The sequence below is a fragment of the Monopterus albus genome, unplaced genomic scaffold, assembly GCF_001952655.1.
Source record: "Monopterus albus unplaced genomic scaffold, M_albus_1.0 scaffold69.1, whole genome shotgun sequence".
NCBI lineage: Eukaryota > Metazoa > Chordata > Actinopteri > Synbranchiformes > Synbranchidae > Monopterus > Monopterus albus.
In genome coordinates, this window is record NW_018127949.1 from 4539370 (window position 1) to 4559041 (window position 19672).

The following is a 19672-nucleotide window of genomic DNA, read 5'->3' on the forward strand; positions in this document are numbered from 1 at the left end:
CTTTCCCTTCAGCACAGACACACTATCCATGGAAACACAAGCAAGAAAATTTGAAATTATTGTGAATTAAAAAAAACAAACAAATTGCTGTGGCACAGCGGTGTGGTGGTTAACGCTGTCACCTCACATCAAGAAGGTTCTGGGCTCAAGCCCTCTTTGTGTGGAGTTTGCATGCTTTCCCTGTGCCTGTGTGGCACCCGTTCTATTCCTCCCACAGTCCACATGCAGCTTAGGTTGACTGGTGACTTTAAATTGCCTGTAGGAGTGAATCTGACTGTGTGTGGTTGTTTGTCTACATGTCAGCCCTGTGACAGACTGGTGACCTGTCCAGGGTAAACCTAATAAATTAAATGAAATGAATGAAATGACCCTGCCTCTCACCCAATGTCAGCTGGAATAGGCTCCAGTCCTTACTTCCTTCTCAGAATAAATAATTACATCACAAACTGTTGCCTCCCGTCATATAGAGTAGGGCTGCAACTAACAATTAATTTGTAGTATCAATTAATCAGTCAGTTGTTTTCTCCACTAATGATTTTGTCAGTAATATGTCAGAAAAATGCAGAAAATGTCCCACACACTATCCCATAGTCCCAGGTGATATCTTCACTATATTTTCCAATTATATATAGTATAGAGTTTACCTACAGAAGACAAAGCTACTCAAAATTTACAGGCTATTTTTCAGTTTTTTGCTGATTAATCATTGTAGCTTGAATATGAATCACAGAAAAGTGTCCAAATGAACCACTGTTTTTTTAAACATACAGTATATGTATATATATTTATACATATGTTTTCTCCAGGTTTAACTGGAAGCAAATTTGTTGTCACAAGTTTCAGTCAGTTCAAGAATGCCAAAACTTTACTGCTGTTTCCACCGTATTCACTACTGTCACTTAATGATAGTTTATGAACTGGGAGCTGAACTATACACAGAGTAGGTAATTTAAACTTATGTTAGCAAGTGCTGTTCAAGCTAAATCAAAATAAAATAAAACTCTAATCCTTTAGTATCATTTGCTGCTCACGTTTGTTCTTTGTCTGAATCCAATATTTCCACAAACATTTATCTATTATGAATTGCGCTTTGTGTCCTTTGAGCAAGTGCTGCCAGTGACACGAAGGACTGTAAGTTGTTTCATGTTAACTCCTGGCAGTTGCTGTTGTAAGCAAACTTGTAAACAACTGTTCCAGGGTGTGGTACATATAGACAACTGTTGTGTTATGTCAAACTGTTATGTCAGTGCATTACTTCACTTTTTTTGAAGTGGTAGGCAATGTACTGTAGTTTGAATAAAGTAACCAGAAGCAACAAAGATCAGCCAGAGCTTGACAGGACCACTTAAAAATGCTGGTTATACTGTATATTTATTAGAGACGTTGTTTATCTTCTGTCAAATAGCCCAGAATTTCACATTTGTGCTTGTGCTTTCTATGATTAAACTATAGGTTTGAGTGAAAAACAAAAGTTTAAAAAGAGACTCCAGACTTTGAAAGACTAAACTCTATAATCATCAAGAATAGGAACTGAGTACGTCACCTCTGTTTTGTGCTATGATGTTCAAAAATGTAATATTATTTATTTATCCTCACTGAACTGACTGAGCACACTGGCACGTCAGCTGCAATCCTCTGCTTTTCACCCATCCAGCTCCACACACTGACACCCAGGTGCTGCCAAACACGACCCGTTACGACTGACTTGCTGAGCAGTTGGGGGTCAGTAGCTTATTGCTCTGGGGCATCACGACAGTATCTGCTGAAGGAAGAAACAGTGTTACTCATTCACATCCTCCAGCCAGATTATCTCTCCAAAGCAGCGGAGAACAGGGCTGTCATGACTCAGCTCTTGGCCCTGTCCACCCTCTCAGTTGTGATGATGTAACAGATGGCATATTCGCCCTCATTAGTCACAACAAAGGAAAAGTAATTCCTAAATGTATGCAGTTCCTGAAGCTCTGATTGCACAATTAGTCTATTTTGAATTCAAACAGAGCTTCAGCTATCCATGGGAGGCTGCTACATACAAAAATGTGATATTTTGGCTCTGCAGATCATATGACAGGATGGCTTTAGCTCCAGAAGGGCATGAAATTATAGAAAATTAAACATAAGTTCTGCATGGGTGTAAGCTTCAACTGGCCCCATGAGTGACATAAAACTGGATAGATTTCCACTGCTGATGATGCTCTCCTGCCTGCAGCAACAGGTTTGTGAGGCATACTTAAAGCAGTGAAACACCCAAAGCACGATGTTTCTATTCAGTCATTAGTCAAATTCTAAACATGGCTATAAAAACTGTGACCATATAGTTGTCAGCTTTCCCAACTAGCACACCAATGTGTCAGTCTGAATAGCAGTAAGGGCTAGACTCTCTAAGGGCTCTGTCACTCCAGTTCTTGCTCATATGATTCAGGACCACCAGCTGACTATGACTTCACAGTGACCTGAGGTAAAAAGTCTAAAATGTAAGACACACATGTAAGGCCATTTATAATGGCCATAAGGTTGCTCAAGATTGCAATAAGTCTGACTATAAAAATACTACAATATGAATACTACAATATTGCAAAGACTTTCTTTCTTTGACTGCTGATTTCAGCTGAAGCATCTTAATTTTTCTTCTCTCTGCATCCCGTGCTCTCACTCCTCTTCCCTCCTCTGCTTCTCTGTCTCTCATCAAGCAGGCAAGGCATAGTGTGTGGTTGGTGTGAGATAACAAAGGCTGAGGAGTTCACCATTATATAACTTCTGTGGAGGCTGAGGAGGTGGAGGAAGAGGAGGAGAGGCAGCAGGGTTAGCACGTAGGAAAAGGAGGGCAGGAGAAGGCCAGTAGCCTACATTGCAGTGCTCATTTGTCTTCCACATAGCACACAAACATGCACACACATACATATGCTGGCCTCCTTTTCCTGCTCTCTGTCACAGATTCAACAGGCTGCACTTACAGATATGGCCTCAAAATATTTGAACTTTTCAGTGTTTCTGCTATGTGTTCCTACGCTGACAACCACGCATAATGATTTTCAAGTGAAATCACCATTTTGCTCCCTTTTCTTTACAACAGTGTCAGTGTGCTGTTTGCTGTCCCACCTCTGAGCCAGAGTGCTGAGCAGGTAGCCACACACATGGAGCCATCTCTAACTCCCAAGCTCTATGGCTCCCTCCAGCTCCACTCGCCTGTCCTCTGATGGCCTCCTCATGACACACATTTAGTGAAGTACTCTGGATCTGTGATACCATCTTTTAGCTCCACCAAGCTAACCATCTTCACACTGTGGAAAAACATAGATGCATGCTTGTCTGTGGTGGAAACCTGATACAGGAGTCACACTATTCCCTCTGCTCATCCCTATCTCTCTTATGCACATACAAAATCAATGGTTCAGACAGGCCTGCTGTGTTAAATGCAAGACCTGTGTTAATCAATATTGATTACTGAAATGTGTGTCTGTATGTGCATGTGCTTAGGCAATGTGTATAAATTGAAGTGTGTCAGAGTTTGTCTCTCTGCTGCAATGAGGTGTGAACCAGGGTTGGGTGTATACCAACAAGTGCAGTAAAATACTGCTGTGATGTTCACCGCAATATTTTTACGATATTAGAAGAGGCAGGAACTGGATGTCAAAGCAGTTTTTTAGCCCAGACTATGTACCATCTCAGGATTGTGTACCTTTCAACAATAGGCTATGTCATTTACTCAAGTTCTGTATTTAAGTACACTTTTGACATATCTGTACTTCGAGTATTTTCATTTTCTGCTACTTCATACTTCGACTTCACTACATTTTAGAGGCAAATATTGTACTATATATCCAACTATATTCATTTGGTAACTTTAGTTACTTCTCTGAATCAAATTACTCAAACAAGATACAATGTAATTGTAAGACTTTTGATCATCAGTGAGAAATCCACAAGCCACCCAGCAGTAATTCAAATTAAAGGCATATAATATAGTTACAATTAGCATGGTATACACACTGATGCATCAAAATGTATGATCCAGTAATATAATATACATTCATTTGAAATGTGCCATTTTTATAGTTATTTTTTGTACTATAAGTATAGCTTTTGATGCTAATAATTTTTACTTATAAGTAATATTTTGAAAGCAGGACATTTAATATACTTGAATCATTGTATTTTTACACTGTGTACTTTTACATAAGTATATAATCTGAGTACTTCTTCCACCACTGTCTATATATGATCTACGATCCTCCAAAAGAAGGTTAAACAAAGCAAAGAACTTAACACCATTTCATCACATTTTCAGTAACTTCATTACACTAGAGGCCTTGATCCCGTGCTACACAGCCTAGTCTCGCGATGTTTCTTGCCCTTTACTACATACACACACAGACGAAATCGTCCTCGTCATCATCATCACTCCTCCTCCTCCTCCTGTCTTGTCCCCAGCCCCTCCCTTTCCGTCTGTGCTCTCTCCTCTTCAGCCCTGCTTGCCTGTCAGAAAGGTTCTCCAGTGTTGGAGGCTAGCCTACTGTCCTCTTGGACTCCGTAAGAGACCCAGCCACCGTCGTACCCCAAGGCTCGGGCTTGTCTCTCACGGCTCAAACTATGGCAACCACCGCTACATCCACCAGGTTTACCGACGATTACCAGCTGTACGAGGAGCTCGGGAAGTAAGAAGCAGTCGTTCTGTTACAGAGCGCATCGTGTTGTCGTTTTGTCCCCCACCCCCGCAACCTCGATTCACAGTATTTCTGGTTAGCTAGCTAGCAGGTAATCGCTAGCTAGAATTGCTTACATACTAGCTAATCATGTTGAGTGCTTCAGTAATTTATGAGTAGCGTTCTATGTTAAATAGTGTCTGAAATGGTCGTGGTGCAGTCAGGCTAAATATCCTCTGCTATTGGCTTACTAGCGTTCCTTCTCCAGTAACTGACGTTCGGTTACTAGCCACCAAGCTACCATGCTGATATATATATTAAAATAGCCCGAGTTAGCAGATTAGCGTTGTGTCTTTTAGTCGTTAATGGTGATGAACACACAGCACAGGGGTTGTTGTGTTAACAGCAGTTATCCTCCCGTGCATTTTAGCCGGTATTTTCTGGTCTCGGGGCCCCGAGAGACGCCGGAGTCTTTGCCCTGTGACATTTCACCGAGTCGCAGGTTTGACAGCTCCGTGCGGGCTCGGTAGCCAGTGGGTTGTGGTCGCTAGTTAACTAGGCCGGCTGCTTTTTTTCTGAGCAGCTGTGGTTGATTTGTGTAACTGTGTTGAGTAACCTTAAATACCACTGGATCGCTTAATGAGGAAGTCCGGGCCGCGCTGCTTTATCTTCGCATTGTGTTTGCCATACGTTCCGCACACCAGCTGGTCCCGTCATCAGAGCATCAGTAGAAGCGTTTTCGCTCTGCGTTTTAAACCGAGGTAACTGTAAAGCGCAGGCGGTTGTGCGGGTAGTTTGGCGTTGCTGTGTAAGAGTGGGTGACGTGCTTCTCGGTATTTTGATGACGACATGAAAACTGGGCACTAGCTCCTCTGTTTCATCCCTGTCATCATCAGCAGCAGCAGCAGCAGCATCCGTTGTTCTTGGCTGGTGTTGTGTCGAAATCAGTTTTCCCATCGAAATGTGTTTCTTCTAACCTGAACCCTAATATCATCCTTATCACAACCACTGAGGGGGACGCTATGTGAAACCGAATTTTTTGGGCGACGACGACACATTTCGACACAAGACCAGTAAAGCAATTTTTTCCCAGTTGTACACAAACTGGGGCGACATTGGTTTTTAAAAGATACACCGACCTTAATTTTGAGCTGACATGTCCACTCTTTGCCTTTATAATTGACAGTAATCGATGACACTAATTGCACAGCCAGTGCACTCCCACATATATACACGTCCTCCATATAGATCTGAACCTTACTGCTACTGATTCCTACCTTGTTTGAAACCCGTTTGTTAATGCATTTTGTTCCATCATAGGTTATTAAAGTCAAGCCACTGAGTTGTACTTCTGTTACCTGTCGCCTCTGATTTACTGGTAAATAACTGAAACTAAGATCTGAGTGGTAGGAGCAGAGTGCAGCAAAACGTAGCAACCCTCCATATCTCCAGTAGTAGGAAAAGGGAGCTTATTTTAGGATAAATGTAGATAACCACATACTGCAGGTTGAACGGGCTGTTATACAGGTGCTATTAAATCATGCATAATTACTTGTTCTGTGATCCCCCAAAACTGTACAGTCACCATAGCAGCTAGCAGGTGAAAAATATGGAGCATTCATCTGGGGTCAGTATGAAACCCCCTCAGAGCAGGAATTGTTTTACAGTGTGTCATACACTTCCTTTTCTGCTTGAGCAGATTTATTACTGAACACTGTTATCTTGTGACTATGTTAAATGTGTACCATTGTTGTGTGAGATGCAGCCCATTCTTTGTGCTGGTGCTATTGTGTGCCTTTAGAGATGAGGAAAATATGACCATTCCTTTATAATCGTGAACCGATAGCGGAATTCACGATGGAGAAGCTTGTTGTTGTAGTGCTGGTTTAGGATTGTTGCTCACCTTCTCAAGTGGAACACACTGATGCTTTGATAGTAATGAGTGTATTCTGTGTATGAGAGAGACCAAGGTTGTTACCCTACACAAACAAACCACCACCACACGCGTGGATGTAGTTTCAAATGTCACTGTGCGTGTGTGTGTGTCTGTGTTTGAGAGTGCGCATGTGAAATGGAACTGATTTTTGGTTCTTTCTTCTTAGGGGAGCGTTTTCAGTGGTGCGTAGGTGTGTAAAGAAGTCATCAGGACAGGAATATGCTGCAAAAATCATCAACACTAAGAAGCTGTCTGCTAGAGGTATGGTAACACCATGTACACTCTCATAGACCCTGATATGTGCATGTCTGCTTTGTTTATGCTGTATATTAGAAAATAGAGCTCTATATGTGTTTGTGTTGCACTAGTGAGTACTGAGCAGCCATGCGTAGATAAACAAAGTAGAAATGTCTGTCTTTGGCTAATCCAATGAGCTACATACAAAATCAAATCTACTTCATCTTATTGATGCAAAACTCCTGTCAGTTCAGTATTACTGTAAAGCTGTTCAGCTCATTTATTTGTGGCCTTGCCTACTATGGCTCACTATAGATGTTGAGGACATAACTATAGCAAAATCTCTACTGGTTCACGTCTTTGTGCTCATTGTTTATTCTGTATTATCATATCATACAGTCTTATTGGAAAGTATGCACATAAACAGAAGTCCCATATTTTCAATAGTAGAGGAAATCTTTTATTCAGTCATTGTCTCTGTGGGAAGTTATCAGCAACCTTTTGATGGTTTAATGACCGTCTTTATAAACACTGTATTGAATTACTGTCAGTGGCTTTTCTGTGATGTCAACAGACAAATTTCTAAGGTGCTTTTCATGGAAAGGGCACATGACTGGGATGAAATAAAACAAAAAGAGATGGCACAATTTTAATTTTTTCCAGTTTTTGCCTTGTGGTCATCACATAGCTCCACAGTTCACTCCTGAATTTAATTACTCTACTTTATCGTCTCTGGGGAGACTCTGCATAGATCCACACCCACGTGCCTGGTGTGGCATGCAATGTTGCAGTGATGATGTGAGCTCACATCAGTGTGTGAGAACCTTCCCAGGCTGAGATTCTTATTTGCTTTCTCCTTTTTGTGTCTGACAAATTAGGCCTGTACTCCATCTTGATGTTCACACAAACCTGGCTTTCTTTTATTCTTTCATTTGTTTTCTCTCATTGCCTCTGTCTCGCTTCCTCTGCTAGCCTCTCTCCTTCATTGCTTTCTCTTGTCTTTCTGTGAAGTGAGATTGGTTTGTATCGAGGCTAATCCATTTATGCTAAATGTATCTCATCAAACACTCAGACCCCACGGATTCCGTAGGCGCCTCCCTGTTTGCCCTGTTGTCTGTGTCTGATGGCATTTGTGCAAGTGTGAAAGAAAGCAGGGAGTAATGCTAATAGAGCATGGCTGTATTGTGAGGCATTTGTGAGTGTGTTGTAATGCCAGTATTGTTCTATCCTAGCCATCAGGTGTCCACATAAGTCAGCTCCCTGTATTAATGTCTCACCAATGCAAAGCAAGGGGTCAGCAGAAAACTGTTGGCTTTTTGCAGGGGTAGGGAGCACAGTGTAGGCCTGTGCATAGTATGTATGTGTTTGCCAGGGGAGAAGAAAGTGACGAGGAGGAGATTTTTAACAGTATAGTCTTATGAGATCAGTGACACTTCACACCAGGGAAGCAAGGTGAAATGCAACAGAACTAGACATGATAGTGAGCGAAAGAGGGAACAAGAGGATTTTGCTCTAAGAGAAGCATTGCGGTAGGCCATCCTGCTGACGCAACACGCACACAAAACACAACATCCACACAGAGGCAGCCAGAGCGTGAGCAGGCAGCTTGCCCAGTAGGATTTGGGTGGGGTTTTTTTAGTCTGATGGGGGGAGTATGACCTCACGTGTGGCCTGGTGGGTAAGTCTCTCAAAGCTCTGGTAAACACTGCGGTAATCTGAGAAGGATGGAATGGAAAGAAAGAAGGAAGGAAGGAAGGAAGGAAATGAGGGAGAGAGGTCAACAATGAATGTAGGAAGTTGGCTGTGGGATAGTTGGGGGTGGATCGAGTGAGCTGCACAGTACGCAAACATTCACCTGATTCCCAGAGAATCAAGCGGTGGTTTTTGTTTTTGAATAGGGCGGGGGCTCTTTTGGGTGGTGCAGACCTGGAAAATCAGAAAGAGTGGAAGTGATGACCCCAAGAACAAGATGAAGCTCTAATTTTTACACACAAACTGTGTAATAAAATGAGATTAGAGGGTGAAGGAATACATTGTCTGCTCAAAAATCGGTGCAACTGTTAAATGACCCACAGTACAAATTCAGGCCATCCATAACAAGTACACAGATTGCCGTGATACGAGTTAATGCACAGAATGAATACTCTATTTTATTTTGTTGATGGGTGAAGTGACTGTGCAAAGTGGATGGTCACTGCATTATCTGCTGCAACACTGTGGTGGTGGGTGAGAGTGCGGCAGACTTTGATTCACTACCTTAATACTTGTAGTCAACATTTTCTAGTGTCCAGTAGTTAGTCTTCTGAGGCGGTATAATTGTCCCTGAGGGAAAAAAAAACTAATATTTATTGGTTAGAAATTTCACAAATTCAGTCCACTTCTTTGCCCATCTCCTGCAGCCAGTCCCTCATTATTATAATTATTAATGGAAAATGACTGACAGCAGTTATTCTTTGTTCAATGACTTCAGTAGGTGTGGTGTTGTGCTTATTGATGGTGAAGCAATTGTCTAATCAAAGCTTTGTCAACAGGATTAAGAATGGTGATGTCATCTTATCCATTGTCCAGTGACAGTGCTTGAATCAATATATATTTTTAATCATCCTTAAAACGTTACGTGAACTTCTCCTAGCAACCGCTACTGCAGCTTTTGTGTTGGCTGAAAATGTGTGACAGGCGTTGGCTAACATGAACACGACGTCAGGCTGAAACAAAATGATGATTCAGTCTGGCTAGCCTGAGTGCATTTGCTGCTTCTAGGGCTGGGTACTGAGTTCTGATATGTTTATAGTACTGACTGAATTCCTTAGATACTATCAATTATTGAGAAACGGTTTGTCATTCGGTGCCAAATTTTGATCCCTGAAGAGTAAATCTCATCAGCATCTTTGAGCTAATAAGTGTGCATCATGCTTGTTGCAACACGCATGGGGGAATAGTGCCATATTCATTAAATATTTTCTGAAAACACCTACTCGCCCTCAAATATTGGCACATTATTGGTATTGAGCTACTCGGTATCAGAAATAAAATGGGGTTTGTCAGTGTTTACCAGTCCTAACCGTTTGGATGTAAACTTGCTTGCAACAGATTGAACTTGATCCTTAAGCTTTCAGCCAGATTGTCAGCTGTGGCAGAGATAGGGGTGTGTTTGTGAGCGAGCGTCGGACCCTCTCTGTCCTCCTCAGCTCATGTAAGATGGCTGTGAGCCCGCCCCATGGCAAAGCAGATGGCCAATTAGAGAGCAGCAGGAAGTGTCACTAATTACCTTCAAGCCCTCTCTTCCTTGTCTTCTTCTAACACACACTCTCGCACCAGCAAATAAGAAGATTGAATGAATTAGTGAGTGCTGCAGTGACACTGCACCAGGGTAAACGGCTATACACAAACACATGCAAGCAAACACACAGGGGAGCTGTGATTCTAGCAAATGGACATTTCATGTAACCCTCCCTCCTTCCCTCAGTCGCTCAATCCTGTGTCAGAGTAATTAAAAGGTCTCTTCCTTATTCACTCGCTTTCTCTCAGATGAGGGAGGGATGTGGATGACAAATGTGGAGAGTGTAGCACCCTGTTAGATTACAGAAGTGGCTAGAAACACCTGACTGCAGCTTTAAACCTCATCCAAGACAGCAACAAGTTAGAAAAAAAAAATCAGCAAAGAAAGGGGTAGGTATGATAGTCGGAGACGGTGTTGAAGGATGCAGATAGTAATGTGCTCTTTTATAATGCCTGTACATTCTGTATTGCACTTGTGAAAGAACCCTTGTTGAGAGGAGACTGCTCAGCACTAGCATGTGAATTTCATTGCAGGCTGTTGCTGCACTAGGGAAACAAGATTCTGTGTGGCGTAATTGCCATGGAACTCAGGGCTGAGTTGGATTCAACACACTGATAGCACACACATCCACACACTGAGTCATACTGGATCTTCACTGCAGTTAAGTCAGGTGACCTCTGACCTCAGCTGCGTAGCTGTTGCACAGTTGTGGTTACACCCTCTCTGTGATGGAAGTAGTGTCATGTGCTTTACATGCCAACATCTGACAAAAACACATGCACACACAAACACACACACACACACACACACACACTGCTGCAGGATTCAGTAAAATCCTCAAACAAGGATGTTGATTTGGTCTAGAAGCATGTGTGATCGCTAGCATCCACTCCCAGCCAGAAGTGCAAACATTGCAGTGTTCTCTAACTGGCTTGGGCTTTACTTGAAACCCATTACACACACATGCACATACTGTGCATGCATGCATGTGCAAAACCCATGTATAATCTGCTACACGCAGCCTCATTAATATGTACACATAGTTTAATAACCTTAAAACAAAATGAGATCAGTGGAGTTCTGCTTGTGACTGTTACCCTTCAGAAGCAAATGCATTAGTTCATCTTGAATGACTGTAGGCCTGTTGCTAATAGATTTGTGCTATGGGCTAATGTATTTGCATTCATATGCACAGAAACAAATCCTTCCTCAAATATTTGCATCCCAGTACTTGCAGTTCAAGTATTTAAATACATACTTAGCTGTGAATGTTCTGTAAATCAATATCACAAAAGAAACTACTCGACTGAGTCAGATTGAGGCAAAGCAATTGCCTCAGTCATATTGTTAGTTGCAGACACTGAAATGTATATTTGGGAATAGAGTTGCAACAGTGTATTACACAGTTACTATTATCGGCTATAACGACCCTCAAAGGAATGTTTTTATTAACTGCAAGTGGCTGTGACAGCAGATTGAACTAGATTGTAGCACTAGATTGACCCTAAAGAATAAACAGAGTTAAACACATGATTTTAAAAATAGCATGCAACTGTAACATATTGTATAACTAAAGCACGTTATGTTGCATGTTGGCACCAAGTAGAGGAAGTATTCACATCCTTGAGTAAAAGTACTCAGTCACACTGTAAATGTAACTGTTACAAGTAAAAGGCCTGCATTGACAGTGTTAAGTATTACTTATCAGGTAAATGTACTTAAAGTATTAAAAGAAGAAGCAGGCTACTCAATGCAGGAAATGTTTAAACTGTATATATTGTTTTATTATTATATATTGTTACATTAACGGTCCATCACTCGTGGGTTGATGTAAAAGCAGGATTTTACTGTTGTATTTGGTTGGATTGGAGCTATTTTGAACTGTTTTGTATTCACATGCAACTATTGATTATTTTCATTAGGGATTAAACTGCTGATTATTTTCTCAGTTAATCATTTGACTGGTGTGTAAGACAGTGGTGAGAAATGTCGTCACAATGGTCTAAACAATTATCAGAATAGTTGCTAATTTATTGTAGATACACAACAGTGCAGACAAACTGGTCCTGTCTGTACCTTCACTCGCTCACACACACACACACACACACACACACACACACTTACTTATGTGAGCCGGAAAGTTTGCATATGTGTTTCTGTGGTTAGATCGGGATCAGTTTATCCTTTTGTAAGTCAGAGATTAGCAAAAGTAATCAACAGGGCACAGGCTTTGATCTGCACGAAGGGATGGCGTTCTTGAAGGTGTTCAAATGTGCATGGTATGATAAAACCAGTATACCGCTGCAACCTTGTCTGGGATGGAGAGAACCCTGAAATTTTGAAGACGTATTCCATGCTTACTGCTAGATCTGCACTGGCTGTGACATATATTAGGTGTTGTGTTGAAAACATTATAGCAAGTGAACTAATGTGTTTACTGGCTTCAGTAACAAAACCACATTGAGATTTTTCTAAACCGGTGCTTGTGGTGCCTCATGGTCTGTGGCCCTAACATTATAACTGCAGTTTCCTCATTTCAATTTCGGCCAGGGACCTCTGGTTGCATGTCTCTCTCCCTCTTCTCTCCCACCTTTGCTGTTGGTATGTTTACTATCACAATACAATAAAGGCAAAATAGTAAAATAATAAGAAGAAAATACATTAACAAGAATATTGCAGTGTTAACATTTTTGATTACATATATTGTTCCAGTTATTTTGTCTGCCTCCAACAGTGATAAGCTGCTGAACATGGTGGGGGTTATGACATTTCTTGTTAAGCACTGAAGTGAAAAGCTTGTAAACCAACTTCACCTGAATTAACTAACTAAAAGTTGTGCAACTAATCAGTTGTTTAACCAGGTGCTGTTTTGGCCTCTGATTGTAACTTATCGAAACTGCAACTTTTTTCTCCTCAGACCATCAGAAGCTTGAGAGAGAGGCTCGTATCTGCCGTCTCCTGAAGCACGCAAACATCGGTGAGTTTCTGCAGTCCTGTATCATTGCTTGTGCTGAATGCACCAGTACTAGTGCCAATATCATATTTTAGGCTAAACTCGTACTCGTATTGGGCATCTGTAAGAGACTTTCCCAATATACTGTTAATCAGTTTTAATATGTTAACCATGAAAACACTGGAAATGGTTTGATTAAAAACATTTTTAATTAGCATAAAAGGGAAAAAACTAAGTGGACATTGAGTAAAGATGTATAATTATATTTAAGTTATGATGGGGTTTTCAAAATGTACTGTTAATGCACACATATGCAACAACGTTTACAGAAACCAGGATAAACCTTTAATCTGGAATCGAGAGAGATCTTTGTAAAGAATAACACTAGTTTCAGCTGTGCAACAATAACAAAAAGCAAAGATCTCTGCTCTGCCTGCTAAGATTGTCACAGAAGTTCTGTATGTCGGACATGTTGCTGTTTCTGGTTTTATTACTTGGTGCCCGTGTGTAAATTCACATTACAGTGATAAAATGCATTGTGCAGCTGTAATAGAGTTGTCCAGAGGAGATAGAATGTCAAAGGGTACAAAGGGGGAAAATGACAAAATCAATGACACTTTCCTACTGCGCTCCTTCTTATTTCTCTTTTCCTCCTGTCCTAATTTTCTCACTCACCCCTCGCCTACTTTTCTGTTCTCCTACCCTCTCTTGATTTTTCACTCTCTCTCTTTTTTCCATCCTCCTCTTTTTTAACATATTTTGGCATCGTCTGCATTCAAACTTTGGTGGACAAAAGAGGGCACAAAAAAAGAGACAGATGGAGACATGAAAGCAAGAGGAGTAGGAGACAGATGGAGGGAGAGTGAGAAGATGGGAGGAGGAGGAAAGAGCAGTCGCTCGTTTCTTGCTGCAGGGCCATCCTACTATCATCGTATTATACAACTGATATTCATTTTACATAAGGAAAACCGAATCCCCTGACAGTAAACCTAAGACGGATCTATGACACTTTGTTCCTGCTGCCCGGATCCTGCCTTGTCATTCTGCTGCTGTTTAGCTTTGACAGTAGGACTGAGATAGTTACTGTGGAACCGCAGTATCATGGTAATATGAGCTCATTACTGCAATCACCACTTTATTTTTTTTGCCCTTGACCAAGCACTCACTTGTCTCCATCAGGAAACATTACTGGTATCAAGCATTACTGGGGTTTTTTTGGGGAGGGGGGGTTCTGTAAACTTAAAACATTTCATAGACTTGCTTCAGACGGTCTCCACCCACGCCTGCCATAATTTTTTTTTTCTGTGATTCACCTAAGTTGTGCTCTTTGACGGCTGTTTTCCTAGTAGTCAAGCAGAGCTTTCTATGTGGGATTAAGTTGTGCTGTTCCACAGTCAGAAAAATAGTGACAGAACAACTGCTGCAAAAATGCAGCAAAGCAAATTGGTTCGAAGACACCTTGCAAAAGTAATGTTATTTAATTAACAAGGCAAAGACTGAAAATTCAGGTATGGATACCCTTCAGGTCTTTTATGCCTGGTTCAGACTACATGTTTTTTTTTTTTTTTTTAGTCTGATACAATAGTCACTGTGTCAGATTAAATGATTTTAGAGTCACAAATTCTTGGACAAGGGAAATGACAGACAACGCACTGGTACCTGACAGATCACTGCCTGCCGTCATTGGAGGTGCCAGGGACCAGGACAAGAGGGTGTGATACTGGCTGCTTGTCTCAGAAAAGCAGGGCAGGGCACCAGCCTGTGTTGTCTCTCCTTCACAGATAACTTGAAATAGCAGTTAAAAATAAGTGGGTTTTTGTTTTCAGCTGGTAGTAAAACTGAAAACAAGCTAGCTAGTCCTGATAGAGTAGCTATTTCACAAGGCTGACTGTGAAAGTCAGTATGCTAACACTAGCTGTATCACTGTGATAGTTAACCCAATATGCCAGAAGTGTGTAAACAGAAGAGCGATCTGTGCTCCTGTTGGTCAGGGCCAGCCTAATTCATCATAGATGGCGAAAAGAAATTCTGACATGCCAGACAGTATTGGGACATCATGAGGCATCCCACACACAGCATTGATTGTCATTTACTATGGCAGACTATACCGGAAAAAAATGATCAATTGTCATGTCTGGCGCCATTTGTCGGTTCTGACGCCCTGCGACTGCCATGTCGGGCTGTTATCTGGCTTAAACTGGCTTGAACAGAGCGTTATAAGCACTGCTGTGCCCCTCACTGATATCTTTTCCTTGTGTCTTAGTCCTGTCCATGTAAGATGGTTGGGGGAAAAAGTGCAAGGAAAATGTGCTAAGAACACATTGATAAATGGGGACATCCTTTCCTCCTATACTTCATCTGAAGCGTTCGGTCAACAACCGAGTTCTGATAAAGGGGTGTGTCGGCTCATAAGACTTCCACAAAGGATGGTCTCATGTATTCTCGGTCATGGCTCCTTGGTCATCTGTTGACCCTGAGGCTGTTACGGTGGACTGAGGATGTATGAACAATCACATAAGAGACTTTGCATGTACTCTGTGTCAACCATACATATATAAAGTTTGTGATTAGTTAGGGCGAAATCCCTGTATAAGGGCTCATGCTAGAAGTCTAAGGCACTTACTATATAACCTCCACCTGATTCATTCATTTGTAGCTATAAATCTTTATTTCCTGTCATATCTCCTCTCTCTCTCTCTCTCTCTCCATGTCAATCTCCACATCGTCACCTAATCGTCATCAAGTAAAACCAAAAATGCCCCCAGAAGTAATCTATATTAACATTTTTCAATGGCATAGAAGCGTGAAATGTTGCAGGTATTACTGTGGGGAAAAAAATAGCCATAAGTTGATTTTAATGTTGTGATAAACATCAAACTTCCAACACGTCACCTGGATTTGAAATATCTTTTCCTCTCCTGTGGAATATCACTCATGCTGCATCATGAACATGATGCAGCGACATGCCATTTGTGGGGTGTTCTTGTCAAGTTTAAAAACCAATGGTAATTGGACCCCAAAAATGCATTTCTGACCCTATCGATCAGTTTTGAGTAATCGGACCATGTGAAGTCTGTGTGGTCAGTCTGTGGTGAGAGAAGAATCTACATGTCACAGCCATAGCTTGTTCCTCCAGCTCTGATCTGGTCTATCTTTCTCTTAAAATGCTTTTAATTTTATTTTTTCTCTTAGCCTCAGTTTATGGGCATATTTAACAGTTGAACACTACAACAATTCCTGTACGTTTGTTTACATCTTTCACTGCCCACCCTCTGTCTTGCAGTGAGACTCCATGACAGCATTTCCGAGGAAGGCTTTCATTACCTAGTCTTTGACCTGTGAGTATATTTTGTACACACAGTGACATTTTATCCATGTGCGTGACTGTGGTTTGAGCGTGTATGCTAACAGCTTTTCTCTGTTGCCTCTCTATCTGTCTGTCTTCCTTCCTTCTCTCCCACTTCCCAGGGTAACAGGAGGAGAACTTTTTGAAGACATCGTAGCCAGAGAGTACTACAGCGAGGCTGATGCTAGGTATATGCCTCATATGGAGCTGCTCCTCACCTATACATGCACACATAGCCTGCTGCTAATATACAGAATAATCTCATTAGATATATGAATTCACATTCACGTGTCACTATATGTTCTCCTTCTACATTTAATATGTACTGAAAAGTATATGATTCATTTATTCTTAGTCATTTTACCAGTGAAAAATGCCTAAGACTTGTTGCTTCTAGCTTCTCATTTGGTGATTTGCTGTGTTATGTTATTGTAAATTGAAGATCTTTAGAGATCCGAGATGTTGAATGGACCAAACAAGCAATTTGAAGGTGTCACCTTGGCTTCTGGGAAGTTGTGTGAAGTGATTTTTTTGCGTTTTCTGACATTTTGTCGCCATTGTGACATTTAAGCTTTCTCTACTTAATCTTTTTTGAGCTCCCCTCCTTTTTCTCTAGCTATATAGTGTGTGTAACTGTTGAATTCTCTTCTACAATTGTATGCGCTTCATACACATGGGGTGCTTTTGGAAACGTGCACACACACCCAGCGCATATGGTTTAACCCTTTCCCAACTATTGACCCATTAAGCTTCCCAGAGACATGACATGGACATGAATTGTGGAGCCTGACACCACAGTGCACATAATGGTAATAAGGCAGTCATGTACTGTCTTGTAGAAGAATTTTACAAGACGTATCATGAGCCAGCACACTCGCCAAGCTAGTGTGAAAGCATGCTTGCCATCCAGAATTGAGAAATGATGGCAGTGGAATTAGTAGCAGCTGAATTGACGCCCCCATTATTGAAATTGCTATTGGGATAGAGTTTTATTGACTGAGTGGTGTAAGGCCTCCCACACAAGTTTCTTAGTATTGATTGTTTGAACTACAGTACCTGGATAATGGCTTTGAAAAATAATAGTGATTCTATAGTAAATGTTTATGTATGTCAACATCCACAGGCTTAGTTTAATGGAAGTGATTTGTCCTACTGAGGCTGCAACTAACAGTTATTTTCATTATTAATTAGTCCAGTGATCATTTTCACAGTTAATTGTTTCATCTATAAAATGTCTAACATGTGACCAAAATCCAAAAGATATTGATTTTCAATGAAGTAGGATAGAAATCAGCAAATTGTCATTGTCCAAGGCTGCTAAATGGTGCAATTTGGGATTCATTCTCTTGGAAAATTGAATTAATTGATTGACCAATTATCAGAATAGTTGTCAGTTCAGTTTCTGTTTCAGTTCGACATTTGAAAGGTCAGTTTTTTTTTCATAGAGAAGTCATCTGAAGTTCAGATTTTAGTCTCAAAATGTATAAAATGCATTTAATAAACCCCTCCTTATAATACTCCTTTTCAAAAGTACAGTAATTCTAAATTCGAGGTGCCAGTCTTATAGCGATCAAGGCTAATGATGTTTGAATGAAATGCAGCTGTTTTTAGCCCAATCATAATCCAAGCAAGCTTCAGTAAAACAAATCATTTGAGGTATATATGTAATGTCAATCAGCAACTGACATGTCTGTCTGTCTGTGCCCCTTTCTCTGTCCATAGCCACTGCATTAGTCAGATCTTAGAGAGTGTCAATCATATCCACCAGCATGATATTGTGCACAGAGACCTCAAGGTGAGTGGCTGCCTGTTGCCGTGACAACCACACACTCGCACACACCTCTGCTCGTGGCCATGGCAACACAGAGATGGCTCTCCGTTGCTCCATCTCTTTTTTTCCTCTCTGCATCTCTGCTTCCATCCCTGTTGTTTTTCTCCCGCGGCTCTCTATCTACCATTTTTACCCTCTTGTGTACTCACATCTGTCGGCTTGTTTGTCCTTGACCACAACTCTGTGTGTCTCTGGGTGCATATAAACACGTATGCATGTGTGTCATGTTGAGCATGGAGACAGTGAGTCATGATCACGTGCAAGGGGGCTGTCCCTCACTTATGGCAAGGAAGAGAACACGCATATGCGCATAAACAAACATACACACTTTGTACTGTTGTGAAGGGAGTCTATGATAAGAGAGGACGTAAAGGCGTAGATGAACCTCACAAGTCACCACGACAACCCATGTGACATCCCACCACCCATGGAGCAGCGGGGGAGGGACAGATAGGGACTCAAATGCAAAGAGTAGAAGAGAGCTGTTTTCTACTTTACCCAGGTGACGCTGATAATCCTGCTAGGAAGGACAGTGATCGTTTGTAGTGAACTGTACCTTTTCAAGTAGAAACCACAACATGCAGAAAAAAACTATCTCAAGGGACGTGTGGGTGGCTTTTGTATGTGAGTGTGCGTGTTCTGTGTCAGAGAATAACGCTGTTGCTTTGAGCGGTCCCTGTCTGATTTGTTGGCCTTTTATCCTGAGTGGGCTTTTACTGCAGCCCTTTATGTTCTACTGCCCAAACAGCAGCCATTTAGAACGCTGCCACACATGCTGCCTCTTGCGGAGTACACTTTCCATTTAGCATGCAGTCTGCAGTGCTGCCTAAATGACTCCTGAGTGGTTTCTATGGCTACGAACCCATGCCCATATAAGGCATTGTGGAGATTCTCTACCACCCATCCTCTCCCTACCTCCTCCGTCTCTCCATTGCTTTCTAACACCTTTCCCCCACCCCCACACAAGCTGTGTCGAATACATCAAATATAAATATTTCTAAGAAGGAGCTTTACTGAAGAATGCCTGTCACCATCTCTCACTGTCTTGATCTCTTGTCCTACATTCTGCTACACCATGTGTGTGTACGTCTCCCTCTCTCTCAGCCTGAGAACCTGTTGTTGGCCAGTAAGATGAAGGGAGCTGCAGTGAAGCTGGCAGACTTTGGCCTTGCTATTGAAGTGCAGGGAGAACAGCAGGCTTGGTTTGGTAAGAAAACACAAACAGTGACACACACTAATGTACTAGAACATTACTTGATCTGTTATTCTATCTGGTTGTTGAGCGCTGGATATTTTCTGCACGTATGATTATGAGTTACTGCTGAATATTTATACTGTTTCAGGGACAATGCACATTAAGCAACTTCACTGTAAATATGCCAGTGTTGGCCAAAAGGCTCAATTCTATATGTAGACCCTTGACCCAGTGTTAAACCAGCCATTAAAACA

At 41.5% G+C, this 19672-nt stretch overlaps 1 protein-coding gene and 1 long non-coding RNA gene across 15 annotated transcripts in view; one reads left to right on the forward strand and one right to left on the reverse strand.

Annotated features, from left to right (window-relative positions):
* Nucleotides 1-1327: 1327 nt before the first annotated feature.
* Nucleotides 1328-6023, reverse strand: LOC109962995 (uncharacterized). Of its 2 annotated transcripts, none has more exons than XR_002275343.1 (3): nt 5257-6023; nt 3097-3278; nt 1328-1759 (listed from the first exon to the last, which is right to left on the reverse strand). It is a non-coding gene; the product is annotated as an uncharacterized LOC109962995 (long non-coding RNA). The 2 variants fall into 2 exon arrangements; XR_002275344.1 differs by having other exon boundaries at nt 1329-1759; nt 5266-6021.
* Nucleotides 4353-19672, forward strand: part of camk2g1 (calcium/calmodulin-dependent protein kinase (CaM kinase) II gamma 1) — a 37425-nt gene continuing 22105 nt past the window's right edge. For 5 of the 13 annotated variants that reach the window (XM_020605142.1, XM_020605140.1, XM_020605144.1 and 2 more), the window contains exons 1-7: nt 4354-4652; nt 6743-6837; nt 13011-13070; nt 16330-16384; nt 16515-16580; nt 18115-18187; nt 19328-19430. In XM_020605142.1, coding sequence (XP_020460798.1) covers nt 4588-4652; nt 6743-6837; nt 13011-13070; nt 16330-16384; nt 16515-16580; nt 18115-18187; nt 19328-19430 — 517 coding nt within the window. In that variant the 5' untranslated portion in view covers nt 4354-4587. Of the gene's footprint in view, nt 4653-6742; nt 6838-13010; nt 13071-16329; nt 16385-16514; nt 16581-18114; nt 18188-19327; nt 19431-19672 lie in introns of all 13 variants that reach the window. The other 8 variants (XM_020605139.1, XM_020605143.1, XM_020605147.1 and 5 more) reach the window with 6 other exon arrangements.